This window comes from Malaclemys terrapin, chromosome 9, assembly GCF_027887155.1.
Source record: "Malaclemys terrapin pileata isolate rMalTer1 chromosome 9, rMalTer1.hap1, whole genome shotgun sequence".
NCBI lineage: Eukaryota > Metazoa > Chordata > Testudines > Emydidae > Malaclemys > Malaclemys terrapin.
Window position 1 is genome coordinate 103,415,209 of NC_071513.1, and position 26,296 is coordinate 103,441,504.

The following is a 26,296-nucleotide window of genomic DNA, read 5'->3' on the forward strand; positions in this document are numbered from 1 at the left end:
CGATGACTAAGGGGTAGGGGACATAAGTCTGCAGGTATATGAAGCATATTAGCACCAATGAGAGATGGGAATTACTCAGTGTGCTACAAGGGGCCAGAACAAGAGTTTAATGAGATACAATTAAGAAAAGAAGCATTTGGACTGAATATTAAGAAGTTTCTTGACGGTGAGATGTGGTCTCCTGCAGAATCCGCTCCTAAAGGACACAGCGGATGTTGCTTTCACAGCTAGATTGGACAAGACACTAGAGCATGTCCCTGACGGAGATGCTCCTAGAGAGATGGGCTGGGATGGCCATGTGTGACTTCTATGAAGCAATCCATGGTTCTGCGGCAGCCTCTCCCACCGTTCTGAATGGAAACCTCTCTTCTACGCTCCTCCGTTTCCCCCTTAACCTTTCACTAGACTGTGGCTCTTTCTTCTCACAATACAAGAATGCTATAGCCTCTCCCATCTTAGAAAGCCCACACCCTTGACCCCGCTTGCTCTCCGCCTATTGTCCCATCTCCCTTTTATCTCTAAGCTGATTGGATATGCTTCTTAGTCATTGTCTGGAGTTTCTCTCCTCCAGTTCCATCCTAGACCCTCTGCGGTCTGGCTGCTGCCCCTTGCACTCAGCTGAAACCGCTCTTGCCAAAGCCTCAAATGACCTCTTCACAGCCAGATCTCAGGACCAGCACTCCATCCTCATCCTCCTTGACCGCTGCCTTCGACGTCGTCTGCTGAGCTCTTCTTCCTGCAATTGTGTCTGGGTTTCTGTGACTCTTTCCTCTCCTGGTTCTCTTCCTACCTCTCTTTGCTCCTGTGGCATGTCCTCTGGGGATTTTACCCATCCCCTCTCCTCCTTAGAGCTCTGTCCTTGGTCCCCTTCTCCTCTCTCGCTACATCTTATCTCTGGGTAATCTCATCTGCAAACACGCATTCAGTTACCACCTCTACCTCTCTACTCCAGACCTGTCTCCTTCCATCCAAAGTCAAATCTTTGCTTGTATCCCTGACACCGCTTCCTTGTGACTGTCTAGCTGTCAGCTCAACCTCCATGTGGCTAAACCCGAGCACCTAATTCTCCCTCTGGCCCAAGCCCTGCCTCCTACGTCCTTTCTCCAACTCTGTAGACCAGGAGTGGGCAAACTTTTTTGGGGTTCCAAAACTGTATGGAGGGCCAGGTAGGGAAGGTTGTGCCTCCCCAAACCTCCGCCCCCCATCTGCCCCTTCCCAGTTCCCACCCCCTGACTGCCCCCCTCAAGACCCCCAACCCATCCAACCCCCCTGCTCCTTGTCCCCTGACCGCTCCCTCCTGGAACCCCCCACCCCTAACCACCTCCCTGAGACCCCACCCCCATCCAAGCCCCCGTTTCCTGACTCCCCGCCCTCTATCCATACCCCCGCCCCCTGACAGCCCCCACGGGATTCCCACGCCTATCCAACTCCCCCGTTCCCCATCCCCTGACCACCCTCCCCCATCCCACCGCTCCCTGTCCCCTGACTGCCCCCCAGGACCGCTTGCCCCTTAATCCAACCCCCCCATCCCTGCTCCCTTACCGTGCCGCACTGCCCAGCAGGAGCTCACAGCCTCGCCGCCCAGAGCGCTGGCGGCACAGCAAGCTGAGGCTGCAGGGGAGGGAGACAGCAGGGGAGGGGCCGGGGGCTAGCCTCCTTGGCCAGGAGCTCAAGGGCTGGGCAGGATGGTCCCACAGGCCAGATGTGGCCCACGGGCCGTAGTTTGCCCTCCTCCGCTGCAGACAATCGCACTCCGTCTCAGAACCCAGGTTTCATCTTCGACTCTGGCCTCACGCTAGGCCCTCACTCCAGGGTATGTCTAAATCTCGCCAGTTCTGGCCCCATAATATCTCTAACATATGGGCTTTCGTATCCATCCACACAGCTCAAACTCTTGTCCAGACTCACAAGAGCGGGGTCTGTGTCATCTGTAATGACGTTACTGAAGTCAGCGAAGAAGCGCTCAGCATGGAGTCCATAATCTTTCCCAGAGGAGCATAGAGAGCTCTCTCGTTCAGTCAGTCCTGCCATTATGTTGTTTTCTAAGTTTTATCTCTAAGGATTGAGCCAGTGGTGACCTGTTGGGAGAACTGACACTTCACGTTATCCACCGAACTCTTTCCCAGTCCCCTTTACATCTGTCTGCGCATCTCTCTGCTGAGCGGCCATACGAGCCCCTTCACCATGCTGCACGGTCGAGAGCTTCAAAATGCTAGCGAAGCAGGCAAGATGCACGCCCCGTCTCTTCAGAGTGTTGCACTGGAGCCACTGCGGGAGACTGACAGATTTGAAGAGAAAGCGTCAATTTGAGTGAGGAATTTGTTTTTGGAGTTAGCAGAAATGAGACGCGCAGCCTGTCAGGGAAATCCAGCGTGTCCCTGGCGTGGCACATCACTTGAAAAGCTGAAGAGAAAGCGAGTTAATGTAGGAAAACAAATGCACCAGAATACAACATGCACACAGGAAATAAATGCCCCCAAAGAGTGCAAATATTTAGTGAGATATTAGCTCTGTGGCTGTCCAATCTTCAGGGCGTGCAGCTGTTCCTAGTGCTGTGTGTAACATAGACCGGGGTGCATACAGAAGTGACCTGATTCTCTTTGTGAAGGGCCTGATTCTGCACTCACTCACTTTAAATGAAAGTCTAAAGGGAGGCAGTGGGCACCAAGTCGTGCAGAGCTAATCCCCTGAAGGAAAAAAGGCTGCTTAATCATCTCCAGGTGACATTTTTGAAGGATCGTTTTGTACATGTAATGAGCCACAGGCTATTTGGTGTTCAGCATCCTCAACTCCTGTTGCTTTCCGTAGGAACTGTGTGGCTCTCAGATTTCCTAGAGCTGGGGTCAGTACACAAGGTGCCCAATTCACTCCTCCCTGCGCCTCGCGTAGTGCAGAGGGGATGTAAAATGTTACCAATTCTGATCTGCACTGGCGTGCAAGGCAACAATAACCTAGACTCCTCGGAGACCGTCTCTGTGCTCTGCTGTATCCCTGATTGGTTTAGTATAATGCGTTGGGGGCCTGATCCTGAGTCGCTGACGTGAATGGGAGTTTGGGCATTGAGTTCTGCGTGGGCTGGATCAGGCACTAGTGAGAATACAATACCAAAAAATCCAACCTTGCAAAAGGCCTGCTGCAGTTAGTGATGGGGGCAGCTTTCTTCCGGTATAATCCAAAGATGACTCCTCAAAAACTTTCTCCTGGGTGGGCTGGCTGGGGTCTCCCACCTCATCATGCAGGAGGTTTCCCGAGTAATTATAATCTTGTTCCTGTATCCTCCTTCCCCACCCACCTGTGTTCTTGTACCCCCTCCATTGCATCTTGGGTGAAGTTAAGTTGTAAGCTCTTGGGGGTTGGAACCATTTCCCACTTCCGCGCTAAGAGGCGCTATTCAGGATTTTCAAGAGGGTCTAGTGACTTTGGTGGACTGTCCTTAGGGGGGGACTGATTTTCAACAAGCACTGAGCACCCGGTCCTGGAGAATCTGGCTCCTTTTAAGGTGCCTCAAATTGGGCATCCCAAAACAGAAGTACCCCAAATCACAAGTCACTTTCGAAAACCTGAGCAGCTAGGTCTTTAAATTCCATGGCCCTGGGCCGGAAGGCAAAGAAGGAAAAGTATTAGTCTCATGCCCAACCCTGCCTTCCATACTGTACCTGGCTCCTCCCAAAGCTGAATTCCTCTCTCGGCAGCACTTTCCTGATTTCATGCCCCTGCATGGACTGCGTGAAACAAAAAGGGTCTTAACGTCATCTGTAGAACCCAAGTTCAAACTTCTAGGGTTGTTATTAGGGTGACCAGACAGCAAGTGTGAAAAATCGGGACAGGGGGTGGGAGGTAATAGGCACCTATATAAGAAAAAGACCCAAAAATTGGGACTGTCCCTATAAAATCGGGACATCTGGTCACCCTAGTTGTTATGGGCAACCTAAAGAGGTGCTTGTTCGGGCCAGCCCTAGGATCTTATCTGTGCAAGGGGGAGGGAGGATGTGAGATCAGTGCAAGTGTCTTGCAGAGCAGTTTCACACATGGTTTGGGGGTGAACGTCAGTCCTCTGGAAACTGCCATCTGGCTCTTTCTTGGTTATCTCTGATCAGTGTCGTCTGAGTCACATTTAACTCCGTGATTCAAGGAAGCAATTTGCAGCCTTCAGAGAAGTTACCCAAATTGGAAAAGAGCCTTTCAGGAGAGTTTTCGAATAACTCAGCCTCCTTCCAAACCCGTTGGGCTGGAGCTGAGTGCACCTGCCGCTCTCGGCCTAACTTGTCAACAATGTGACAGTTCTGTTGGGTTTTTTAGCTGACTAAACGGCTTTGTCTTGTCCCTTCTCTACTCCCTGCTCAGGCTTTGAGATTCTAGAAATGCAGATGTTCCACACCAAGCGTGACTCTGACTTGCTAGCAGCTCCTGTGTTTCGTAAACAGAGTTTGTTTTGTGACTGGAACAGCTGATGGAAAATGGTAGGAAAAAAACTAGATTTTGGTACATGCTAAAAGAAATGTCTGGGGGGAGGCTGAACAATCCCTTGGCTGTAGAAATGGGCGATAACTCGGAACACAGCAGAAAGAGTCCAGTAGCTTACGTGGCCTATTAGATGGACGGAGCTATAGGGTTTGAGACTTCAGGGCATTCGTGTGGCATGTGAAGCTGTGTGTAACACAGGGAGCTGCTCTTGTTGTCAGTGTATTGGACCTATTAAGGCAGCTGCCGTTTGGTGCAGCATGGTACAGAGGGGACAAACACACACTGTGCTCTCCCCTGCACTTTACTTTTGCTCTTTCTTTGTTGTGTTTATATAAATAAATAATAGGTAGACCTAAATTTGCCGGTGCCCCCTGCTGACTCTGTGGTTCTCTCATTTTCTCTGCTGCGAACTGGCATTGGAAGTGCTGACTTAAGAAGATGAGGTAACAGGGGAAAGCTACAAATGCTGAAGTGTCATTTAAATTGGTATGTGTTTCATGCCTTTGGTTTGTCTTTGCCCTTTGGCAGGTTGGGATCTCAGCGGTGACTCCAGGGATGCGGTAATAAACCACAGGCGCTGTGCAATGCTGTCCCGTTTCAGGAGGGTCTCCGCATTTACGGTTTCATTCACACCGTTCTAGAAAACCTGTACATGGGGCCTAGGTGGCGATCAGTCCATTGTGTGACCCCTGCAGCAGGGCGGATTCATCCTGAACACCTTTGCTTTGTCCTTTGTGGGGGTGGCATCTTTGCTGCCTGTTCCAGCAGCGTCTCTGAGGTCTCTCCCATGAAGACACTTCCTGCCGCTGTGGGAGCTAAAGGGAGCATCTGAGATTCCTACACTGGCATCTCTGTCTCTCCCAGCTGGGTGGGAAGTGTTTAGCATGGCCTAGCCCCCTGCTCCGGCAAAGCCGGCTTATTTGGAGGAGAGCAAACCTGTTGTCCGACAAAGCATAATGCGAACTTGCCAGTTAGAGCATCTCTGCTTGCGTCCCTGCTGCTTCTACGACTGTCTCATAGCCCCCAGTGTGGGTCTAAAGAGGTGAAGTCCAGTTAATTCATGATATGGAACAGGCATTAATCTGTTTTCTTTCTTAACGCATGTAACTTAAGGACATGGGATTTCTTTGATTTAGGTTTGATTGCAGAGATGGAAGAGTGAGCTTCTCCCTTACCCCTTGGGTCACGCCATCTCAGCTAGAATGGTGTCCGGCTGCCGCACAAATCACATGTAACCAGGAGGGCATTGCATATAGATTTAGTTGCACAGGCTGAGGTTGAAGAGCTTAATTTCAAAGGGCCAGGTGTGGACTGAGAACGGGACAGGGAACCAGTCCCTTGTATTTGCCCCTTAACACGACGCGTGTCCATAGCGAAGGCGGTGTGGGTTTTCTTGAGCCTATTGACCGTTGCTGTCATATTGACTTCTTTCCAGTGACACAGGGCCAAATCCTGACGGGTGCTGTGCACCTGCAATTCTTCCTAGCTTCAGTGGGAGTCGCAGCTGTTCGGCGTCTGGCCCATCGGGAGTACTTGCCCTTCCGTCTTACTTTCCACGATGGGACCTTGGCAATAAAGTACGCAGCGAGTTACAGCAGCGTCCAACCCAGACTGGTATCTGACGATGGCAAAAGGCTTCCTCGGGTGCAGCCAGCAGCTTTGGCCGCCCAGAGGGAGAACTGTACTCGCGCGGTCAGATAGCGGGTTTAGAAGAGCAGATGCGCGCGTTGCATCTATGGCCAAGTGGATTCTTTAGTGCTGCAAGACTGAGTCCAAATGCTTGCTTGAGCAAATACAAGGCTATTGTACAAGGCTATCTGTCGCTCTCCTCCTGGTATGCATGGCTTACTTCGTAAAGCTGTGCTCAGTGACCGGCTGTTAACACTTTGGAGGTACTCCAAGAGGTACAGAGAGCTGCAGTGCTTCTCCCCAGCAACACAAGCTACTGTGAGCACATCACACCTGCCTTCTGCTCTTTGCACTGGCTTCTCCAAGAATGCTGAGTCAAGTTCAGGGTCTGTCTTTATCTTCAAGGTACTCTATGGCCTAGGTCAGGGGCGCCGGAACAGAGAGGGCAAGGGGCCATGGCCCTCTGTCTTTTGAGGGCCTGGCCCTCTTCCCCTCTTCATCCCCCCCTCAGACCTGCCCCCCAGCCAGGCTGGAAGCTGGAGCCTGGCCCTAATAAGAGTGATCCAGGGAGGCCAGGCAGCTGTGAGAAGCTGCAAACTCCACACCTGCCCGAGGTGGGGGGTCTGAGAACAGTCCCTGGTCTGTGTCCCTGCCCAGGGCAGGTGGAGGGTCCGTGGCTCCCCACAGCTGCCTGGGCGTCTCTTACCCCGACCCAACTCTGGCTCTTTGGCTCCTGAGGCCTCGCCGCCAGGCCGGAACCGGAACCCGGTTGGGGTAAGAGCAGTGTGGGGAGCTGTGGACCCTCCACCTGCAATGGGCAGGGGGAGGTGCCCAGGGTCCCCGGCCGGGCTACAGCTTCCGGCTTGGCTGGGGTCAGGGCTTGGGGGAAAGAGAAAGGGTGGGACAGGGCCATGGAGGGGACGGGGCCTTGTGGTTCCCCCCTCCCCCCCACTTTTAAGAAGAATCCATTGCCCCTGGCCTAGGCCCAGGGGATACAAAAAATCAGCTAAAGCCGTGGTCAACAACTTCATTCCTCTGGCACAATGGAACTTTCTACAGTAAGGAGAAAACTCATCCGTGCAGGGGGGAGAGTTTTCTCAGGAGCCACTCCCTGTGGACCAACTCCACTTCCACCAACTCCACACAGCCTGTGGACCAACTCCACTTCCCCCTCTCTTCTCCCTGTCCTCCCCCCCCCCCCCGCCGCAAAAAAAGGGCCATCGCAAATCTCACCACCTTTAGCTCCCAGTGCAAGGTGCAATTCTTCGACTTACCTTCTCTAACATAAACACATAGTGGTGTGAGTGAGAGATTGATTTAAAATAAAATCCAAAACAAAAGACTCCCCTGGGGAGAGGATGAGGCAACATATTATAGGTGAGAGTTGCGTTGCTCACTGTGCTATGGAAAAACACTCCGATACTACCCCAAATGTTCAAAAATCGGGAGTCAGGCTCACCTCAAATCCTGAGATTATGTAATAATAATAGATTTGGGGTTCTTGTTATTTGCCTTCTGCTTTTTGATCCTTTAGGGTGCACTGGGGTCACGTTTTGAAGCTTTCTCCACAGCCACGAGGGTTGGAAACTTACTTTTTCTTTAAGAAACAAGGCTGAAATCATCACATCTACTTGACTCCAGGAGCTGGGGCTTTAAGGAAAACACTAATTATCGTGAGAGTTGGCAACACTGCTTACGGTGATGATTGTGGTATAAGGATCTATAGAGCATAGGACTAAAGACTTGGGCCTGTTTTTATTTGTTCTGTCTCTTGATTTCATAGACTATCAGGGTTGGAAGGGACCTCTGGAGGTCATCTACTCCAACCCCCTGCTCAAAGCAAGACCAATTTCCAACTAAATCATCCTAGCCAGGGCTTTGTCAAGCCGGTCATTAAAAACCTCTAAGGATGGAGATTCCACCACCTTCCTAGGTACCCATTCCAATGCTTCACCACCCTCCCAGTGAAATAGTTTTTCCTATTATCCAACCTAGACCTCCCCCACTGCAACTTGAGACCATTACTCCTTGTTCTGTCATCTGCCACCCCTGAGAACAGTCTAGATCCATCCTCTTTGGAACCCCCTTTCAGGTAGTTGAAGGCAGCTATCAAATCCCCTCTCACTCTTCTCTTCTGCAGACTAAATAATTTACCCAATTGTGTAATGAATAGACTAAAGCTATGTGGCTTATTTCTCTAGTGTTTGTGAAGTGCTTGGAAATCCTCGGATAGATGGTTCAGTGCTGCAGGATTGCTGCTTTGCAGATGCTTGTGAATTTAATGTATATTTAGTGCATATGAAAATGAGGGACTGAGCTGACCGATTGTGCAGGGTTCGCTTCCTCCTACACACACAGCCCCTGCTATTCCAGTCCTGGGCCTCCCCTGCGCATCCGTTGCCAGTCGAGATTGTACTGTGCTTTTTGCAGTCAGCTGGCCAACTGGGAAGCTAGAGAAAGATTTTGTTTATTTATACATGACTTGTTTCCTGTGGGCAGTTAACATTAGTCAGTGTTTTTGTATCATCTTCCTTCATTTTTGTTACTGCTATAAAAAAAAATCCATAATTGAATCATCCAGAGTGGAATACATGTAAAGTGAGTCACCGTGGGATCTTACTGCTGTAACCCTTGTCCTCGTCACCTGGCTCTCACTCTTACTCAGGGCCTGATCCAAAGCCCACTCTGTATTTGATGTTTGTTGTTACTACTTCAAGCCAGGGGTGCAGAAGCACCCCTAGTTCTAGCACCCCTGGCTGGATTTGGCTTACAGATGAAACATCCAGCCAAACTATTCCTGTCCCCTTGTGGTACTAGGTGTGTACCACTTCCTCTTCAAAACTATTCTGAACTGTTGCTATCCTCGGGAAGCAGTGGCCACTTCCACCCGGGAAGTGACAGCATTGCAGTGTCGGGCGAAGCGGTTTAGAAAGTTTGCTGTGGTTATTGCTGTGTGAATGATTGACTTTTCTTCAGTTCAGAGGATGAAATGAAAAATAATTCGGTTAAAACCAAAACTGATTTTTCTGGGGAGGGCTGTCTCACCCTTTTGAATCTAACAAAATGTGTTTGTTCAACCCCAAATGACACACTTTTTTTTAATATTTTAATTTCCCCCCCAGTTTTACATTTTTTGTTCAGGTATTTTGCATCCTTTAAATTAAGCTAAGTTTCAAAATGAAAATCAAAGCTTTTCATATCTACATGGCTGAAACAAACTGTTCGTTTTAATATTTTTGTTCTTTTTTTCATCTGAAACTTTCTCATAAATTTGGATAGAATTCTGTGTAGTTTCGGAAAAAGCCCTGAAAAATGCATCTTCTGGAAAATTTGCTATTCACTGAAAACGTTTTCCCCAGCTATAGTTATGATTCCTTGGAATGGTAGCACTATATAAATATAAGAGATTCCTCTTCTGCGTCTTACTGTCCATCGCATTGGCCTGTCAGAAAAATCAAAGTATTATAATTCTCTCTCCTTGATTTTGCAAGCTGTCTTGCATGTAACTCCCACTAATCTGGATTGATACCCAGTGCATGGAAGACCTGCAGGATTGGGCCCATGTTTTGCATGGTTGGGGGCACAAGTCAGTTTATTTTCAGTTCATACAGATGTTGGCACATACATACTATGGAGAGAATGAAGTGTGTGTGTGTGTGTGTGTGTGTATGAGAGAAAGAGTGTGTGTTACTACTCTGCTGGCTAGCATAACAAGTTAAAAATAAACCCTAGTGTTTTCCCATGCTGTGGAAATAGCATCTCTTTGAAATTCGAAGTGTGAAAGTGTCAGGCATTTCCAAAGCTGTGACATGCAAAACATGTTCCTCCCAGACTGGAGCCGGAGGGAGGCGGAGTGAACCTCTTCCTGTTTAGTTTGTCTTCAGGCCATTCTTAGTTCCTTTTTAAAGAATTTATACTGAGAGCTGTCTTATTCTTGTGCTAAGGACCTGATCCTGCACTTACTGAAAGTTTTGCCGTTGTTTTCCATGGGAGCCTGCGCTCCTAGGCCTGATCCTTCAGGGTGCTGAGTACAGCTGGTTGGAAAATGGGTTGGTTTTTTCCTGCTGAAATCTTAAATTCTTCAACCCTTTCACTCTCTCGCCGCCCCCCCCCCCAATCTTTTCTGTCAATTTTTTCCACAGACAATGTTGAGTTTTTGTAAACAAACCAACAAACCTCCCCACAGGGTTGGAGAGTTGGAGCCAGGCAGGGCCGGCCTTAGGGGAAAATGGCACCCTGAGTGAATTTATTTTAGCGCTCCTAGCCCCTGTGGGCTCCCCTGGTCCCTCATGTCCTCAACCCTTCATCCCTAACCCCTGCACCCCTGGGGGACATGGAGAAACTTGCGGGGGGAGGGGGGGAGGTTGAGCAGTATCTGTGCGTCACTTCTTCCCCTCCCCATGTTCCTCGGCTGGGAGGGAGCAGGGAGAAATCTACAGCACTCCCCGGCCAGCCGGGAGCAGTTTCTGGTTGTGCACTGGCAGTGCGCACCTCTACACTGCCACACCGTGCCCCCTAGATTACCGGCGCCCCGGGCAGTCACCCAGGTGACCCACCCCTAAGGCCAGCCCCGCCAGGCTCCAACCCTTCCCAGTATAAATCCGTCCTACCACATAGGCACAGGTGTGGTCTGAGATGTCTGTGCAAAGGGGATTAGATACTCCCCTCTGCCTGTGGGCAAGAATCCCCACAATTGATCAACTGGGTGCTACAGTAGGAAAGGTCTGTTGACACTGAGTGTGCATAAAGATAGGGTTACCATATCTCATAAATAAAAAAAGAGGACCCTCCACGGGCCCTGGCCCCGCCCATTTCCCACCCCTAGCCCTGCCCCAACTCCGCCCCTTCCCCGCCCTAACTCCGCCCCCTCCTCCCTCCCACTCCCAGCCAGGAGGAAAGGGCTGCCCCAGTGCTACCAGCATCACGGTTTCCCGGGCAGCCCCCAGACCCTGCGCCCCCAGCCAGCGCTTCCCCAGCGCAGCTGGAGCCCGGGAGGGGAAGCGCCCAGCCGGGGGCGCAGGGTCTGGAGGCTGTCCGGCAAACCGTGAAGCCGGTAGCGCTCGGGCTTTGGGCAGCTCCTATGCCTCCGGACCCTGCGCCCCCAGCCAGGCACTTCCCCTCCCGGGCTCCGGCGGTGCAGGGTCCGGAGGCACGGGGGCTGCCCGAAGCCGGTAGCGCTCGGGCAGCCCGGCTCTTAAACAGAGCCGAAGAGTCGGGGAAGAGCAGAGCCGCCATTTTCCCGGACATGTTCGGCTCTTTGGCAATTCCCCCCGGACGGGGGTTTGACTGCCGAAAAGCCGGACATGTCCGGGAAAAAGAGGACGTATGGTAACCCTAATAAAGAGCATATTCTCACTGACTTGGAGAGGGCTGTTTATTATTACTGTTTCCTGCCCTCCTCTGGGGCACTGAGCGAAAATAATCAATTAATGCCACGTGGTTGGACCCCACCCAGTCAGTTCCAAGGAGTCACCAGTGGACATTAGCCTGACCTTACCCCTTGTACATTTCGTGGTTTTATGGTGAGTCTCACGCGTTCGTTGTTTGTCTTAAGCCTTTGAACGCTGAAGGTAAGTGAACGCAACAGAATCTCAGCTTTTAGCACATGGTTGCAGAGAACAAGTTTGCACATGTGACCCCCCAAAAGGTGCAAAGCCAGAAGACCAATACAAAGAGCGCGATGAATCTCCCTTTTTGCATCTATCTCATGGTTCTTGAATGCTTGGAGCTGGCTGTGTTGAAAGCCTGGGCAGGGCAGGACGTCATAAGAAACGTGAGCAGAGATGCAGGCAGGGGACTGGATAGGGGCTGAAGGTGAGGACAAGAGAAGGAAGTGCATGCTAAAACTACTCACTGAGTGGGAAAGGAAAGTTCAGAAGGTGGGGGTGGGGGAGATTCTCTCCGATTTATTCGCAACTGTTTGTCTTCCCCATGCTCCTGAACCCTTTGTGTTCCTGGCATTGACCCTCTGCCGCTCTCCTTCCCCCACGCAGTGTGCCGAGACTTCGCCGTGCTGGAGGATCACACCCTCGCTCACAGCCTGCAGGAGCAGGAGAGTAAGTGCCTCGTGTCTGTCGGTTTGCATTGACTCTGTCCCAGCAGGGTCCAAAGTGCAGAGACAGGGAAGCAGAGGGCAGAAAAGTCACTGGAGCAACGGTGGGTTTTCTAGAAGGGATTTACATGTTTTGTTGTTGGGTGTTCTACCCCCTTACGAGATCAGTGTTGCTAACAAAAACGCTACTTTGAATTGGAATCAGATTATTCTTCCTACCGTTAACAATTGCTGCGCACTGTTAAACAGCTGCCATGCTAAACCCCAGCGATGGCTGCATTTGAGTGGTGGGTGAAGTGATCTCTTTGGTTCTAAATCTCTTTAAGGTGGTTCTGGTAAAACTTTACACCAGTGGTGTGTTTTTGTTTTTAAAATATTGGCCCAGATTTTCAAAAGTGCCTAAGGAGTTCAGAAGCCTCAAGTTTTAGGTGACCAGCCTGAGGCCCCTTAAAGGAGTCTGATTTTCAGAAGTGTTGAGCACCTGTCCTTTGAAAATCAGGCCTCTTTAAGATGTCTCAGGCTGGGTCCTGGAAACCTTGGTCGTCCTTTTTACCTCGATGCTGTCCAGTTGCTTTATCTGTTACTTAGTCGCTCGTTGCAGCGCTGAGTTTGGGGCAGGAATGACTTTAGCGAGCCAATCACGTTATGGCTGTTTACAATTTCTTCTGTAGTGAAAATGAAGAGGTTAATCTAATAAGGATCGTGTTGAGCTCTGTGGCGAACCCTAAGATGAGCAGATCTCATTTTGGAATGGACATAAGTAGCCCTTTCAGTATGGTAAAAAGGCACTGTAATGAATTGAGGCTGTCCCAGTTCAAAACCTGCTTCCCTTTACTTAGGCCGGGTCTATGCTAAAAAGTTACATCGACCCCCACACCTGAGCGACATAGTTAAGCCAACTGAACCCTCGGTATAGACGGATGGAATTCTTCCATTGACCTAGCTACACCCTCTCAAGGAGGTGAATTACCTACGCCCGCGGGAGAACCCCTCCCATCATTTCAGGTGCTGCCTGGCATTTCCCTGATGCAAAGCACACCCTCTTTGAAGCCCGCCTGTCCATTTACATACCAGTGTTGATACTGACATTCCTCTTCCGTTTCTTTCCAGTTGAACATCACTTGGCAACAAACGTTCAGCGCAACCGCCTGGTGCAACATGACCTGCAGGTGGCCAAGCAGCTGCAGGAAGAGGAGGATCTGAAAGCACGGGCCCAAATCCAGAAGCGCTACAAAGACATGTGAGTGGGGGGTGGAGTCGCGCAAGCGCTTGTTTCACAGGGTCGCTGCCCTCTGAGCTGCTGTTCTCAGCTGATCATTAGCAAACAGAGTCCGTGCCAGGGGCAGTCCACCTTTTTGCTCTTCTTGTGCTCCTGTTCCTCTCTCCGCTGTACGGAATACAAATCAGTGTCTGTAAGCTCTCACTGGATCCCTAGCTTATGGCAGGTAGCGTGGTTAGTCCACTCGGATCTGCTTTGTATGGTTGAAAAACGTTTTCCCGCCGAAAAATTTCACCCAGCTGTGGTTGTGGGTTCTAATCTTGGCTCTGCCATCTGATTCACCCCCTGGCCTCGGGCAGGTCATTTTCCTTTGTCTCATTTGGCCTGTCTGTGAAGTGGGGAAACTTAGTCACCCCCGTCACTGGTGGCGAATGTTTGGCGTAGCTTCGAGCATATAAAGGGCTACAAAAAGGCCATGTATTGTGCTGAATCCCCCTGTTATAAGAGTTGCCGATATCGGCATGTTCCCATCGGGAGTGTGTGTGCTACTGAGTAGTGGATCTTCTGACTTTGCTCCCTCTGCACTATGCCGTCAGGTTTTAGGAGTTTGTGGAGGCAGACGCTGTTTTGTGATGCAGTATGTTTCAGAGGCGACTCGCCCTCTCCCATGGAGACTTGATTTTTTTTTTTCTCTTGTTTTCCTTAATCTTAGATAAAAATCTCTCCGAGGAAAGCAAGGGTTTCACTTCGTGCCTGGACGAACATAAATCACTCTCTGACCTAAGCGTTTAACTCCCTGTTCACCCTCTCGGTTTTGATGTCCCTAAATCACTTTGGCTGAATAGAGGCGAAGGAAGAGTGAATGTATGTGTGTATAAAATACATACTTATTTTTCTAGCCGCTACCTACTCTGAACATGTAAATTGCCTGAGCGTGTGTGTGCGCATGAGGTTCATGTTACCGTCTGCAGCGAACATCCTTATTTGCCGACTAGCCCCGTTTCTCAGCAGCTTTTGATGCTGTTGGGACCCAGCGAGCTGCTCTGCTGGCAGAACGGCTGAAGCTTCCTGCTAAAGGTTGGAAAAGCATCACGTCCGCCGCAGTTCCACTCCTGTACTCTAGCCTCTCTGCCAGAAGAGATGTGCAAGGCCGGGGACGTGATGGGTGTGCAATGGGATCTCGCTTTCTTAATCCTCTGTGAGCTCCTGCTGCCTCTTTCCAGTCTAGAGAACGACTTCACCACCACAGCTAAACCTGGAGGATTTCCCATTGGAAGGGGACTGGGGAGTAAGGAAGCAGGAGCGGACAATCTCTTAAGAAATCAATATTTGACTATCCTAGCTTTCTGAGGGTTTTTTAAATCCTAGATTTCCAAAGTTAGGAAGAACTGGGGGAAGATAAATGCAAGGACACCCACACCCACCCACCCTGAGCTGGTATGTAATTTTGGGTTTCACGGGATTGCTCCCCATCCCACGAAGCATCTGTTAAAGGGACCATTTTAAATTGATTTGATCTCTTCCCCACCCTTTCTCTTTGTGCCACACTACCCTGTTCCAATTATTTGCCAGAGCTAATATGAACAGAAGTATTTTCATGAAACAGATTTTTAAAAGTAATGCAGTGAAAATGAAGTATAGACCCGGGAAGCATTAGCCAGAACCACTGGGCTTTGTTCTGAAAATCTGCGGATGAAGGACAATTGATGTCCGGAGGTGTTGGCACCTGCTGCTTCCACTTGACTTGTAGGGGGCTGAAGTTCACTTCAATTAAAATGGAAACATCTTCACTACATTAAAAGTTTTAAAAGACATGCCTCAAGCAATTAATCCAAGTTCCCAGTTATTACCAGCCAAACAATGAAAGAGAAAGTATAACCCATTGGTGCAACTCAGTGGTTAGTAAACAGCTTAGTATATTGCATTCCAAGAGACTCTCATCAGGAGCAAGAAAACGCTTTTGTGTCTTTTTTTTTTTTTTTTTTTTTTTCATTCCCACACAGCCAAGCACTCTAGACAGTGCTGTGCGTCGAGAGGCAGTGACTTTGCCTCCCATGCTCGGGGAAGTGATTAGCGGTGCTGCAGTCTCTTAGCCATCTGCGGGAAGGGGTGTTTTTCACATTTAGGAGATTGCCTGGCATTGGTGAATGGAGCCCCTCAGCTCTGCTCAGAGATGTCAAGGGGGATTGCAGGCACTCGGTACCTCTCAGGATCTGACCCTTTAGGTTTATTCTTCCTAGATCCGTGCCGTGTCCTCTGAGGTTTCCTGAGGTTCTGGTCCAGAATGTTAGAGACACTTCCTCTGCCCCCGTTGTAGCCTGTTGGGCAGCAGTTTTGCATGGGATTCACTTGAGCCTGCAAATCCCTGCTTAGATCAGGTTTGCCCAAGACCAAACCATGATCCATGCTTGGAGCCGGGTGAGCTCACCTGCATTTGAGAGCTCCAGAAGGAAAGTTTCACACACACTCAGTTGTGAATTCAAATGTTGCTAGTGCAGGAGAACTGGAAAGTGAAGGTGACCAGACACGCAAGTGCATCGTATCAAGCTAGTCTCGCTGCCTGAGCTGAGTGAAATGCAGAGAGATGCAAACCTCAGTAAAAATGGAAAATTGATGAGAGTTTAAAATTCTTTCTTAGTGATTTAGGTTCTGTCCTTCATCTCCTTCTCTTCTCCCTCTACACCAGATCTCTGGATAACCTCATCTGCAAACACAAATTCAGCTACCATCTCTGTGCTGATAACATGCAGATCTACCTGTCTACTGCAGACTTGTCTCCTTCAGTCCAAACTGAAATTTCAGCCTGTGTCTCTGACTTCCTTTTGGGGATGTCTAGCTGCCAGCTCAAGTTGAACATGCCTAAAACCGAGCCCCAATCGCTGTGCCCCTTTGCCAAACCCTTTCTGCTGCCTCCTTTCTCGATCTCTGTGGCCAGCACCACCACCCCACTTGTCACTCAGCCCAGAACCACAATGTCCTCTTCAACTCTGATCTCACTCTAGGTCCTCGCTCTGTCCAAATCACACAGAAAGAATCAGCACCACCGTCTCTAAGATGTGACCTTTTCTAGCCATTCGTTCAGCTAAAAGTCTTGTCCAGGTGCTTGTCATCTCACACCTCCGCTACTGCGACATCCTTCTCTCTGGCCTTGACAAATGCAGTCTAGTCCCGCTCGCATCCATTCAGAATGCTGCTGCAAAGATCGTTTTCCTAACCTGCAACTCTCACCCTGTCACCCCTCCACTGGCTCCCCATTCTCTACAGCAGCAAACAAGCCACTTGTTGCTTTCAAGGCCCTGCCCTGCCTATCCTCTCTCTTTTGCAGTCGATGCTCTACTATGATCGCCCTGTGCTGCCCGGCTGTTACATTTTCAAACGCCTTCATGCTTTCTTCCTTGCAGCCCCTCCTGCTTGGGAGGAGCCCCCCCCCAAACATCCACAAAGCCGCTTCCTCCTCCTCCTCCCTCAAAACTTTCCTTCGCCATGATGCCTGCAAAAACACTTGACGATGATTGGACCGTTGGTGTGCTGGGGACCACTGCCTCTCATGCCAACCAATGCTGTCCCTTGTTTCCTAGTGCTCTCCGGCTGTCTGTCTTGTGTCTTGCAATTAGTCCCCGGCCCAAAAAGCCGACATCCTATATCTTTGTTCTGTGTTTGTACAGCACCTTGCATGATAGGAGTCCCAGGTGGTACAGTAGTACAAAGAATAAATAATAATGCTGGGCTTGGAGTCCATTGTACCTTTCTCCTCTGGCTCTGCAGTCTGGCTGATGTCCAAAGTGTGTAACCTCTTCCTCCTTCTGCCTTCCAGAGAACGGCAGGACTGCGAGATAGCTCAGGAAATTCAGGTGAAATTGGTGATTGAAGCAGAACAACGGCGCAGACAAGAGGAGAAAGACGAGGTAACCCTTCAAGATGCGGGGGAAGTGGGGCTGTTTTTTATAAAAGCAGGTCAGGCATATTCCAGCCATTGGCCAAACCAATGCTGAAGAGTGTGTTTGCCTGGTGGGGGCTGGATTATGCCCAGCTCCGTGTGGATATGCAGGAGGGGAGAGGCTGTGCAAGGGGAATTCATGCAGCCCCTTATGCCCCTGTGCAAGAATGGGGTATAATCAGTCCTTGTGCTCAAGGTGTGCAAGAGCCGTGTCAGTCGCCTTGCACTCTAGGATGTGCTGTGCCTGCCTGATGCATAATCCCTTAAGGAGCGCCTGCTGGGGTGGTGTCCGCACACAGCTTCCAGTGCAGCCAATGGATGAGAAAACACAGTCTGGCCATAGGGGTCCATGCTCTCCAAGGGGTTTGGACTGAAATCGTTTTGCTGAGCCCAACTTCCAGGCTATTTATCCGGGGAAGCCACAGAGCGAGGGAAAAGCTGCCTTGCCAACCGGGGAGCAGTGCCCTTATTTATTAAAAGGATTCTCTGAGGCACAGCTTCTCCTCTGCAGAGGAACAGATGTGCGGTCTCTCTTCTAACTCGGGGAAATAGGAATGAAGACTCTAAAGGAAGGCCAAGTGATAGCTAGCGGCTTTTGCTTTTTGGGGGCGTTGTAACCTAGCAGAGGGCATTGACCACTGCATGGTTTCTAGGAGCACTTCAGAGGTCAGAATTTCTCCCTTTAATTAGACTTGCTGGCAATCTGATTTTTGTCGCCTTATTGGACTCCAAAGAATCATCTCGGCTCAGGACACTAAACAGGTGACCAACAGCTGCCCAGACACGCACTGAAAAGCGAAGAGGGTGTGAACGTGCCCTCAGGAAATAAGCAAGTGATATTAACAAACCAAAGGGTTTGTGCAGTGAACTTGCCTAGCGGGACAATGGGTGGAGCACTGCAGAGCCTTCCCTTCGCTTTGCCAGGGCAGTGTATTCTGCTCTCTCTGAGACCACATCCTTCCTCGCGGCTTTACAAATAGAACTGAGCTAAAAGCAGCAGGTGCCTCCTGGCCCATAGTCGGGGCAGCAGTTAACAATCTGATGAAATGATCGTAAGTGGAATAATAATACTGGCCTCCTTTGTACAGCACATTGAAATCTTATGGATGAAAAGTGCCCAGTAAGAGCTTGGTGGTGGTGGTATTATTGTCGTCTTATTCTAGTCTGTCACTTTCCCTCCACCCCTCTCCCTGGCACATGGGAGGTACCTGAACGTCGGTGAAATTAACTAAACACTGGATTAGCCTGTCAACCGCTCCTGTCCTTGAACCTGGGGTTCTTGCCTTTTTTCCGGGTAAAGGGACGGAGAGAGACCCGAGCCCTATTAAGATGTTCTGGATAAGCAGTGCCCTTGCATGTATTTATATTGGTGTATTTATGGTACTCGTCCCCGTAGTATGGATTGGGCAGAGTTCAGAATTCCACACGGTGGATTCTGGCTCCACCGGAATCCCACTGGGGTCACGGGGGCTCCTTGTGGAGAAAGGTACCTCTCAACAGGGGTCAGGGTGGCAGAATTGGGCCCTCTGTGATTGGACTGCATAACCCCGTGTGCAAAGCAAGCACAGACACAGACCACATAGTGGAGTTCTTTAGCCTGTGCAGATTTGGGTCCCGATCCTGAAAGCTGACCTACATGGGTAGAACCCCAGTGACGTTTAGGAACAGGATTATATGATGGTGCTGCCCGTATTAGCAGGGGACTGGACTCATTGACCCAGGAGACCCCTTAATATCCTGTATCCTATGTCCCTAATAAAAGGGGTCCATTCCTGGAGACCAGCTTGCAGGATGGGGCTTTAGTTAGTAGTTCTGTTGCAGCCTGTGCTGTGACTTTGTGGATAAAGTCACTGGAGCCGTGCCAGACTGTTTATGCTCGTACTGTACACAAGGGTGGATTGTTGACTGAGTATATCTGGTAACTCCTGTCCCGCTGATAGCGTCCTATGACTGCAGATGGCAGTGGCTGTGTGCTAAGGGCATGGCCGCTGTCCGTCGCACAGGGTTTTGCAATGAAGCACTTGGCCTACCTGGTCAAAAATCCTCTTTCTAAGAACCAGCTTATATGGATTTACAAGTCCAGGACTGTCCCAGCCCGATAGGTAGTATGCTTAAGTCGATCTATTTATAGACTTGCTGTACTCAATAGAGGAGGGGTGGTTGTTAACTCAACCAGGCAAAAGGATGTTTTTGTAAATGCCACTTGGGGCCTCCACCTGCCCTACAATGCAGATTACCGTAAAGGGCTGATTTAAACCCTGAAATAATGGAAATCCCACGTGTGAATTTAAATCCCAGTAGTACCTCCTTCAATGCCACAGCAGAAATAGAAGCGTTTCCGGCGTGTTTACCAGAAGTGTTTATAACCACAATACTTTTGCAGTTTCGTAGCACCTTTCCTGCTAGCACTTCAAAATCCTCACAGCACTTTTGGGAAGAAGCTGTTGTCCTCAGTTTCTTCATCTGCAAAATGGGGACAGAGAGGAGAAAGGATTTGCCGTGGTGTCTCAGTGAGTCAGTAACAGCCAGGTCCTCTGACTCACTGTGCCTGCTTCAGCCACCAATCCATATTGCCTCTCCCTGACTGGCATTTCTAAAATCCTTCAGCTGCTTCATAACTCCAGTCTAGGGCATGGAGAAAAACCTAGGGAGTTTAGATTAACATAGTGCTAATGTAGCTCCTATGTTCACTTGCACGAGGGAACTTTTATTGCACACCAGCAGGGTCCACAGGCCAGTTGGCACATGATACGCTGGTGTGGACTGAAATTTCCATCCCTCTGGTGTGGACTAACCCACCGTGCAGAGAAACCCGTAGGCTGCCATTCTCTCCTCAGCTCTCCCATCGGGTTCACTCCAGGTGGGGGAGCGTCTCCTAACGAGGGCAGAGTATTTAGGCCAGGGAGACCGTGGTCTGCGGTGCTGTATCAGCGTCTTTGCCCGCTGACATGGACATGGAATGGAGAGAGTAGGACCTTGGTGCTTTTCTCCTAAGAAACCATTCTTATCTGGGGTTCTGAATCATGGTGTGTCCCAGGTGCCATTGGGCGGCTGTGTTCAAAGCAGATTCACGGGGCCAAAATGGCCGCTCGCTGTCTGCAGCCTTGGCCCAAGTGCCAGGGATGTTAGGACGTCTCTCTGCAGTTCCAAAATGGGGGATGTTGAATCCCACCATAAGCACTGCCTGCCTGGCCATGTTCATTCTCAGCCTTTCTGGATTCCAGGGGGACCTCGTGACGTATTCCTCATGTTATTTTTCTTTAGCTTTCTCTATCTCTAGGCATGGTTTAGTTGGAGACAGCTGAATTGGTTCCCTCTGCTTTTGTATCAGCCTTGGCGCACCACGTCCTGGCCTTTAATGTGCAGTGCCCCAAGACAGCATCTTCTCCCACCAGTCCTGCTACCAGAATCTAGTGCTGAGTTCCTCTTTCCTCTCCCAGCCCTGATCCCTCCGTCGCAATCAGGCTGCCCTGGGAGTTGCAGAATATGGGGGTCCCCCAAAGAACAGGCCCCCAAGCAGCCGGTTGCTTCGCAGGCACTACAGTCTCGCCCTCCCAATAATCATCATGAAGGAAAACTAGTGAGGAAAGTGGCAGATCCTGCTGTCTTACTGCCCGTCCAGTGAGCTGCATTGACACCTCTGCACCAGGCACTGTTCCTTTCTTCTAAAGATCCCTTTCCCGTTTCTTTCCCGCCAGCCCTTGGCCGTTACACTGATGCATTTCTGTGCTTGACGTACAGCAGTCCCTGTATTTAACACCCAGTTTGAAGCAAGTTCATACCTGCCTCTGGAAACCCCGGTGCTAATAAACAACTCGCATTTGGCAGTGACGCAACCCAGAACTATGCTAGTGGGAGGAAAAGCAGTGAGATAAGAGGAAGGTGCTTTGCACTGCCGCGTGGGTGGGTATGAGAGAGGGTTTTATTTTTAATAGCCTCGTTGTGGATCCTGAAAGCCTGGAGCTTGAAAATTCAGTCTCGCCTTCCTTGCTTTGGGCATCCCGGCTTTCGGGGCTGGACAATGCAGGTGATCGCCTTCAAACATCAGAACGGGCACCTCGCACCTTCCACATACAGTCATAGAAACGCAGGACTGGAAGGAACCTCAGTAGCTGATGTAGTCCAGTCCCCTGCACTGAGGCAGGACTAAATATTCTCTAAACCATCCCTGACAGGAGTTTGTCCAACCTGTTCTTAAAAACCTCCAGTGAGGGAGGTGCCATGGTCATAACCAAAGTGATGGGGGCATGACAAATGGCTATACAATGATGAAGGCTGTAGGGATGGAAATACTCCCCCTTCTATTCCCAAACCCCTTTCCTGCCCCCCCCCCAAAAAAAAAAAAAAAAAAGAGAAAGGGAAAAAAAAAACCCCAACTAGCTACCAAAGCAGAGCCTTGACCCTGAAGAAGGGAGAAGGATCAGACAGGGATTTTGGTATCGCTCTTGATATTTTTTTGTTTGGTGGAAGGCACTCAGATACTATGGCGATGGGTGGAAGTATATACAACCCAAAGTAGATCGAGAAGGTGAATCGGGTGCTCCTAAGGAGCAATTCTTATAATATAAAATAAAGGGGATTCAGTGAAATGGAAAGGCACCAAATTTAAACCCAATACAAGAAATAGTAGTTTACACTATTAATAATTTACCTGTGGAACTCACTGCCACAAGAAGATACTGAGCCAAGAGCTTAGTGTAGGATTCAAAAAAGGATCGTTCATTCAGATAGTTATTGAGAAGATCTCCAGACAAATTTGATATGAGGATTTAAAAAAAGGTGTTTTGATTGGATGTGTAAACCCTCCCGCTTCAAGGCATAAGGCAACCAGTAATTAACAGGTTAGGAAGAAACTTCCCCTCTGGGCTGGATACTCCATGATTGACTATTTCAGAGTTTCTTGCACCTACCCCTAAAGCATCAGGCAGTGGCCACTGTTCAAGCAGCATAGTGGAATTGATGGACCGCAGCTCTGGTCCAGTGTGGCAGTTCCAATCCTCCTATCGCCATTTCGAGCTCTGCTTCCATTGGGTGTTTGAGGAGCAGTTGCAAGATCTGTATGTGGCTAGGGCTGGAGACCTGCTGATTTGAATGTGAGGAGGTGGAACTACCTTTTACAGATGGGAAAAGTGAGACACCGGTGTCTTGTCTGACTCTACCAAGGGAGTTTGCATCAGGGCTGGGAATAGGACTCGAGAACTCCTGGCTGCCAGCCCGGTGCTCAGACCTACAACAGTCAACTCCCTGCACCAATGGCTCATCAGGCTGACTGGTTAAGGCACATCACTTTCACAGCTGACTATCCGCAAGGGAGTGACATGGTCCCCATGGAGCCGGTGCCCATTTTGTAATTGGAGGTGGCCTTTCAGCGTCAGAACGAGCGAGACTCGAGCCCATGGCCTCCGGGATTGTAGCCAAATGCCTTAACCACTCCGCCAGTGCACCTACAACTGGCCTCGTGTAAAATAAAATCTATACTTACTGCCAGCAGTAGCTAAAATTAACCCATTCAGATATTCACAACTACAGCGGGGAGTAGAACACCATATCACAGTCAATGCTGATTCACTCCCTGGTGCTCCTTGCATGCTTATTTGTGCACTGGGGGGTTGATGGGGAAGAGGGTGACCTGCAGGATCCCTCGTCCCCAAAGCAAAGGACAGGAGGACAGAGCCGTGTAGTCCCCTCATTCATTCCCTCTGGTAAGAGAGAGCTGTGGGGTGTACCAGCCAGCATGTGGGTCAGGTTGTTGTTTGATCTCCCTGTGCCTTCGTCTTCCCTTGTGTAAACTGAGGGTAATGAACTAAATCCCTGGAATGTTGCGAGGGTGAAATCACAGTCTGTGATGCTCATTGGGATCTTTAGATGGGGGCCTTCAGAAATGTGAAGGATTGTTACTTACGGCATTCTGTTCATCCTAATAGCAGGAGAGGCGTCCACAGCTACGACTTATTGTCTCCTTGGTGATAATAAGTGAAGGAGAGAGAGAATTCCCAGTGCTCTCGGGAAATGTCCTGACTCTGTCTCTCCTCCACCTCTAGGACATTGCCCGCATCCTACAGCAGAAGGAACTGCAGGAGGAAAAGAAAAGTAAAAAGCACTACCCAGAACCCCAGGGACACACCGCTCACGAGGACAGTTACTACCCAGAGAACGGAGGTAACCTTTCCTCTCTAGCGCAAGGATCACACGCTAGTACCGGTGATCCTGAGCTAGCCAGTTTGACCTCCTGCTGGGAGAGCTGGGATTTTGGTTTAAATTCATTTCTTCTGCTCTGCTTAACGACCCAGTGACATCTATTGGGGTTTTGTTATTGACTCATTGGGCCCTAGGCTAAAACCGGGAGATTAGATAAAGCTCTTGTTCCCATTTTTATTTTAATGTTCCGTTAAAATGGGTTATAGGGTTGGGACGGTATGTGTGTAAAACCTGCTTGTGCTTAAAGATGATATGTGGCAGACAGTATATGTGTCTAATTTATTAACGTGGAGTGTACTAACAAGAAAGCTTAAGGTGATTTAGACACTGCAATTTTAAGGATCGTGTTTCCATTGTTGATTGGTGTCATCTGAAATATCGCAGTGGTGTAAGTGTGTAACGAATAACTGGTCTATGGAGTGGCCTTTCAAACAGAATTCCTATCAGGTATGTATCCAGCATTAGAACCAGTATATTCAACTGGTATGACTTACTGAAAAACAGGAGGGTCTCGAAAGAACATCTTCACCAAGATTATCACTCCATCTGTTAATCATGGAAAGAATGTAATCTGCAGGGCTGTTTTCCTTGGGGACCTGCTTTTATGATCAAACACATCCTCCCTCCAGGTCAGGAGAGAATCAGGGTGTTTAATTATTGAACAGCGTGAAAATTGCTCTATTTGCTGGTGGCGGTTCTTTCTGACGTTCTTCCTCCTGAAAATGTGTGTTGGGAAAGGATTTGCCATTTTTTGATTCAGGAATTGCATAGTTGAAGAGCAGACCTCTGATTTATGACCTTAAGATCTGTGTCTGATTATTAAATATTTCATCTGCCCTCACAAGTAAAATGTTTAGTTAAAGTTCAGTCAGAAATAAGCTTTAGGATGGCCAGAAAGTTCATACCACAAACTGCGTAGCAGCAACTAGATGGAAACATCAGAATGATGAGATCTACCGTACACAAAATATTCTCCCAATGAAAGTGGTGACGGACCCCTCCTGCTGGAAGCTTTTAGAATTCGACTTGGCAAGTCAATGGGAGACATGCTGTAGGGGAATAATCTTGCTCTTGCTGGGGTGAGAGGATTGGCTAGATTTCATAGCACAAGTTAGAGATGGAAAAGATCTATGATTCTCTGAACCTGTATGCTAAGAAGATATGCAGCACCATGCGTGATGCGCCTGGAGAGCAGGATATCATAAGGGAGGCTGCAAAATGGCATGGTGACATTTCCCTCCCACCAGACTTCTTCCACCTGTCATGATCTACAGTCTAGAAACATGATCCAACCATGGGAGAGGCAGGGTAGAAGGTCCTTAATCATCCAGTAATAATGGCCTTTTTTCTCCTTGCATTTAGCAACTAGATAGCTAACCGTAGTGGGTTCTCTAGAAGCACCGAGAGCATCTAGCATGTTGCTCTGGCACCTGTGAAGTACCTGAGTGCCAGGTGATAAGGACCCATTGTTATTGGTTTGTATTATCCTCACGTGTTGTGGGTCCTATCTGCAAAGTGTTCTGATCTGGATCCAAGCTTCCCCCATATTCAGAGTGGGTGTGGATCTGAGATTCTAGTTCAGAACCATCCCTATTTTTAAAAAGAAAAAGAAATACAAAAGAAGAGCGATTCTGTCCTGGAAGCATCTATGCCTTGGAAAATATTGTCCTATTCACCAGTCTCTTAATGTTTGATAAAGTGGCACCAACCCCTAAGAGTGCTTATGTTACATCTACTGCAGGGCACCACAGTAACTGCAGGTTGGGTGGAAGCTAACTGTCCTAAGATTCACTGACACCAAATCTCCTGCTCAGGTTGTCTGGCATGGCGGAGTTACCCACACCGAAACAATCCTTTCCCAACCAAGCTTCAGCATTTCATGCCGTCCTTCCCTTTCTTCTCCCTGTCAGAGGTGGCTGGTTGGCTTGTTTTTGCTTTTTTCCTGAGCTGTGCAGACAAGATTAAACTAATCATAGGTGATGCTGGGTTGTAGGCACTAGTTAGTGTTGTGCAGAAACTGACTCCTGGCTTTCTGGCTTTCCTTTCATTTCTAATCATTGTTCAGTAAATCATCCAGATCATTTTTTTTTTTTTTTTTAAACCGCTATCCATCATCTGCAGATAACACTCGCCATTTGAAATTGTCCAGGAAAACTCACCATTTAACAGACACTGCCATACTCATCCTTTCAGCTCTTGGTTTTTTTTGTTGTTTTTAAAATCAATATATATCCTGTATAGAAGTCACGCAGATTTGCTTTCAAGATTGGTTTGCAGTAGGCTGCATTTCTTATAGCTTTGAAGAGATTTTTCTAAACAGTATGATTTAAAGAGACCCAGTTGTTTTGATCCCCAAGACTGGCTCCTTGTTTCATAGGATAGTAACCGTTTAATTGTGCTTTCCTTAAAACAGAACACAAACGATGTGCAATAGAGCCACCTTAAAATGAGCTTCGCTATCCTATGCAACGTTGTAGCCATGTTGGCTGCAGGATATTAGAGAGACAAGGTGGGTGAAGTGGTATTTTTTTATTGGACCAACTGCTGTTGATGCGAGAGACAAGCTTTTGAGCTTACCCAGAGCTCTGCTCCAGGTCTGGGAAAGGTACTCAGGCTATGTCTACACTGCAAATTACTTTGGTATAATTTACAGTGCTCAAGGGTGTGAATAATCCACCCTAAGCACCGGAGTGGACAGCACTATGTCGACCATAGAGCTTCTCCTGCCGACATAGGCACTTCCTGTCGCGGACGTGGCGTTATTAAGCCAACCGAGCTCTCTCCCGTCAGCATAGAG

At 49.1% G+C, this 26,296-nt stretch overlaps 1 protein-coding gene across 2 annotated transcripts in view; it reads left to right on the forward strand.

Annotated features, from left to right (window-relative positions):
- The window catches only part of CCDC50 (coiled-coil domain containing 50), a 56,255-nt gene that overhangs the window by 10,580 nt on the left and 19,379 nt on the right, over positions 1-26,296 (forward strand). For both annotated transcript variants that reach the window (XM_054038855.1, XM_054038856.1), the window contains exons 2-5: positions 12,087-12,149; positions 13,256-13,385; positions 17,179-17,269; positions 23,343-23,460. In XM_054038855.1, coding sequence (XP_053894830.1) covers positions 12,087-12,149; positions 13,256-13,385; positions 17,179-17,269; positions 23,343-23,460 — 402 coding nt within the window. The remainder of the gene's footprint in view (positions 1-12,086; positions 12,150-13,255; positions 13,386-17,178; positions 17,270-23,342; positions 23,461-26,296) is intronic.